The sequence below is a fragment of the Limanda limanda genome, chromosome 18 (genome assembly GCF_963576545.1).
Source record: "Limanda limanda chromosome 18, fLimLim1.1, whole genome shotgun sequence".
Classification (NCBI taxonomy): domain Eukaryota; kingdom Metazoa; phylum Chordata; class Actinopteri; order Pleuronectiformes; family Pleuronectidae; genus Limanda; species Limanda limanda.
In genome coordinates, this window is record NC_083653.1 from 18,203,349 (window position 1) to 18,205,186 (window position 1,838).

Sequence of the window (1,838 nt, forward strand, 5' to 3'; positions counted from 1 at the left end):
ATGGATTTCCTCCGCGCTTGTGTCCTGTGCACCGCTATCTTCGGATTCACCAAGGCTTTTACGCATCAGGATATGAAGGACGCGCTGCTGGAGAAACTGGGCATGGATGAGATCCCGAAAATCCATAAGAGGGATTTGGAGAACCTGGTTGTTCCGGCGCATATTAAAAACAAGTACATGTCCATGCTGAAGATGCACCACAGCAGGAGGCGCAGAGCTCTGCCCAGCCTGGCGGGCATCCTGAGGGGAATCCCCGGCAATCTAGGTAAGGACCTCTCTCACATTTTACATAAACGTGTAATTTGTAGGACATTATATGGAAAATCGATTTGACAGCGAACAGTTATTTCCGTGCGTAATTGTGCGAATGCGTAAAACCCGCTTTACGCACCAAACTGCCTTTAACAGTAATTCATTTGAAGATGTCAGAGTTAAAAAAATAAGTTATATGTATCTAAATGTGTCAATTGTTTTTGTTGTAGATATTTCTGGGGAGTATTTGTACTCTGACACCACTCGGTACCGCATGGTGTTCGACATGGAGGCGAGGATCCCCGATAACAGCGAGGTGACCATGGCCGAGCTGAAGCTTTACCAGCGGGCCAGCTACCACAAGCGCTTCACGGTGGAGAGGAAGAACCACCGGGCCGTGAGCAACGCCCGGGTCAGCATCTACTGGGTGGAGGTGCTGCCCGGCGGATCCAACCGGACGTCCCTGGTAGACTCAAGGTGAGGGAACGATCCCCCCGGGGCGACACTGGTTATCTTAATCTAATTGCTGGGGAAACATCAGCCTCCCTCTCCTATCCCTTGTTTTAATTAATCGTCCTTCTCATGTTTCCTCAGACTGATCCCCATTCACGAGTCGGGCTGGAAGAGCTTTGATGTGACCCAGGCGGTGCACTATTGGTCCAAGTCCCAGCAGAAGACACCTATGCACCTGGAGGTGTGGATCGAGGGCGAGAGACCTGGCAGCTACGCGGCAGAGATGGCCAAGAGTGTCCACTTTACCACCCAGGAGCAGACGGACAACACCTTGGGGAAGCCCGAGCTCATCCTCTACACACTCAACCTCGAAGAATACGGGTAAGGGCGCCAGCTTTTGATATACAGGATATTGTATCTGCGTGACAATTGGTCCGCATCCTGCATTCATTAGTGGAGCTGCAGCAGTGTGGCACAGGGGCGTTAGTTTGCTCTCTCCAGTGGTCTGGAGAGGCAGCAGCACATTAGTGGCTGACACTTGGTTGATTCCTGGTCCTATTTGATGTGTTTGAGTGCAAATGATGTGGATCTAGCTAATAAAAACAAGAGATAGTATGATTTGATAGTTGTGAGGCCAGCAGGGGTGTAGCTAAGATATTCTGGGCCCCCATGAAAAGCCACCCTAAGATTAAATTAGATGATTAGATACAACTTTATTGTCATTGCACATTACAAGTACTTATACAACGAAATGCAGTTCTCCAAGAAACAAAAACAGTCCTCTAACGTTCCTTCTTTTCCTCCTCAGTTCCCGCGGCGACTGCGACGTCAGCCAGAGCAAAGACACCTGCTGCAGAGAGCAGCACTTTGTCAACTTCCGCACGCTCACCTGGACCCAGTACTGGATCATCGAGCCCGCGGGCTACCAGGCCTTCAGCTGCACCGGGGGGTGCAAGCAGCCCAAGCGCAACTACGGCTACGGCGAGCGGAGGTGCACGGTGTCCGAGAGCGCCCCCCTGCCCATCATGTACCTGGTGAAGAAAGGGGACTACACCGAGATAGAAGTTGCAGAGTTTCCAAATATGATCGTGGAAAGGTGTGCGTGCACAATGGACAACGTGTCCATAGTATGA

General features: G+C 50.9%; 1 protein-coding gene across 1 annotated transcript; it reads left to right on the plus strand.

Moving 5' to 3' along the window:
- Positions 1-1,838, plus strand: lft1 (lefty1). The gene is made up of 4 exons (XM_061092111.1): positions 1-265; positions 483-729; positions 847-1,086; positions 1,514-1,838. Exons 1-4 carry the CDS (start codon positions 1-3, stop codon positions 1,836-1,838), a joined length of 1,077 nt encoding a protein of 358 aa, XP_060948094.1.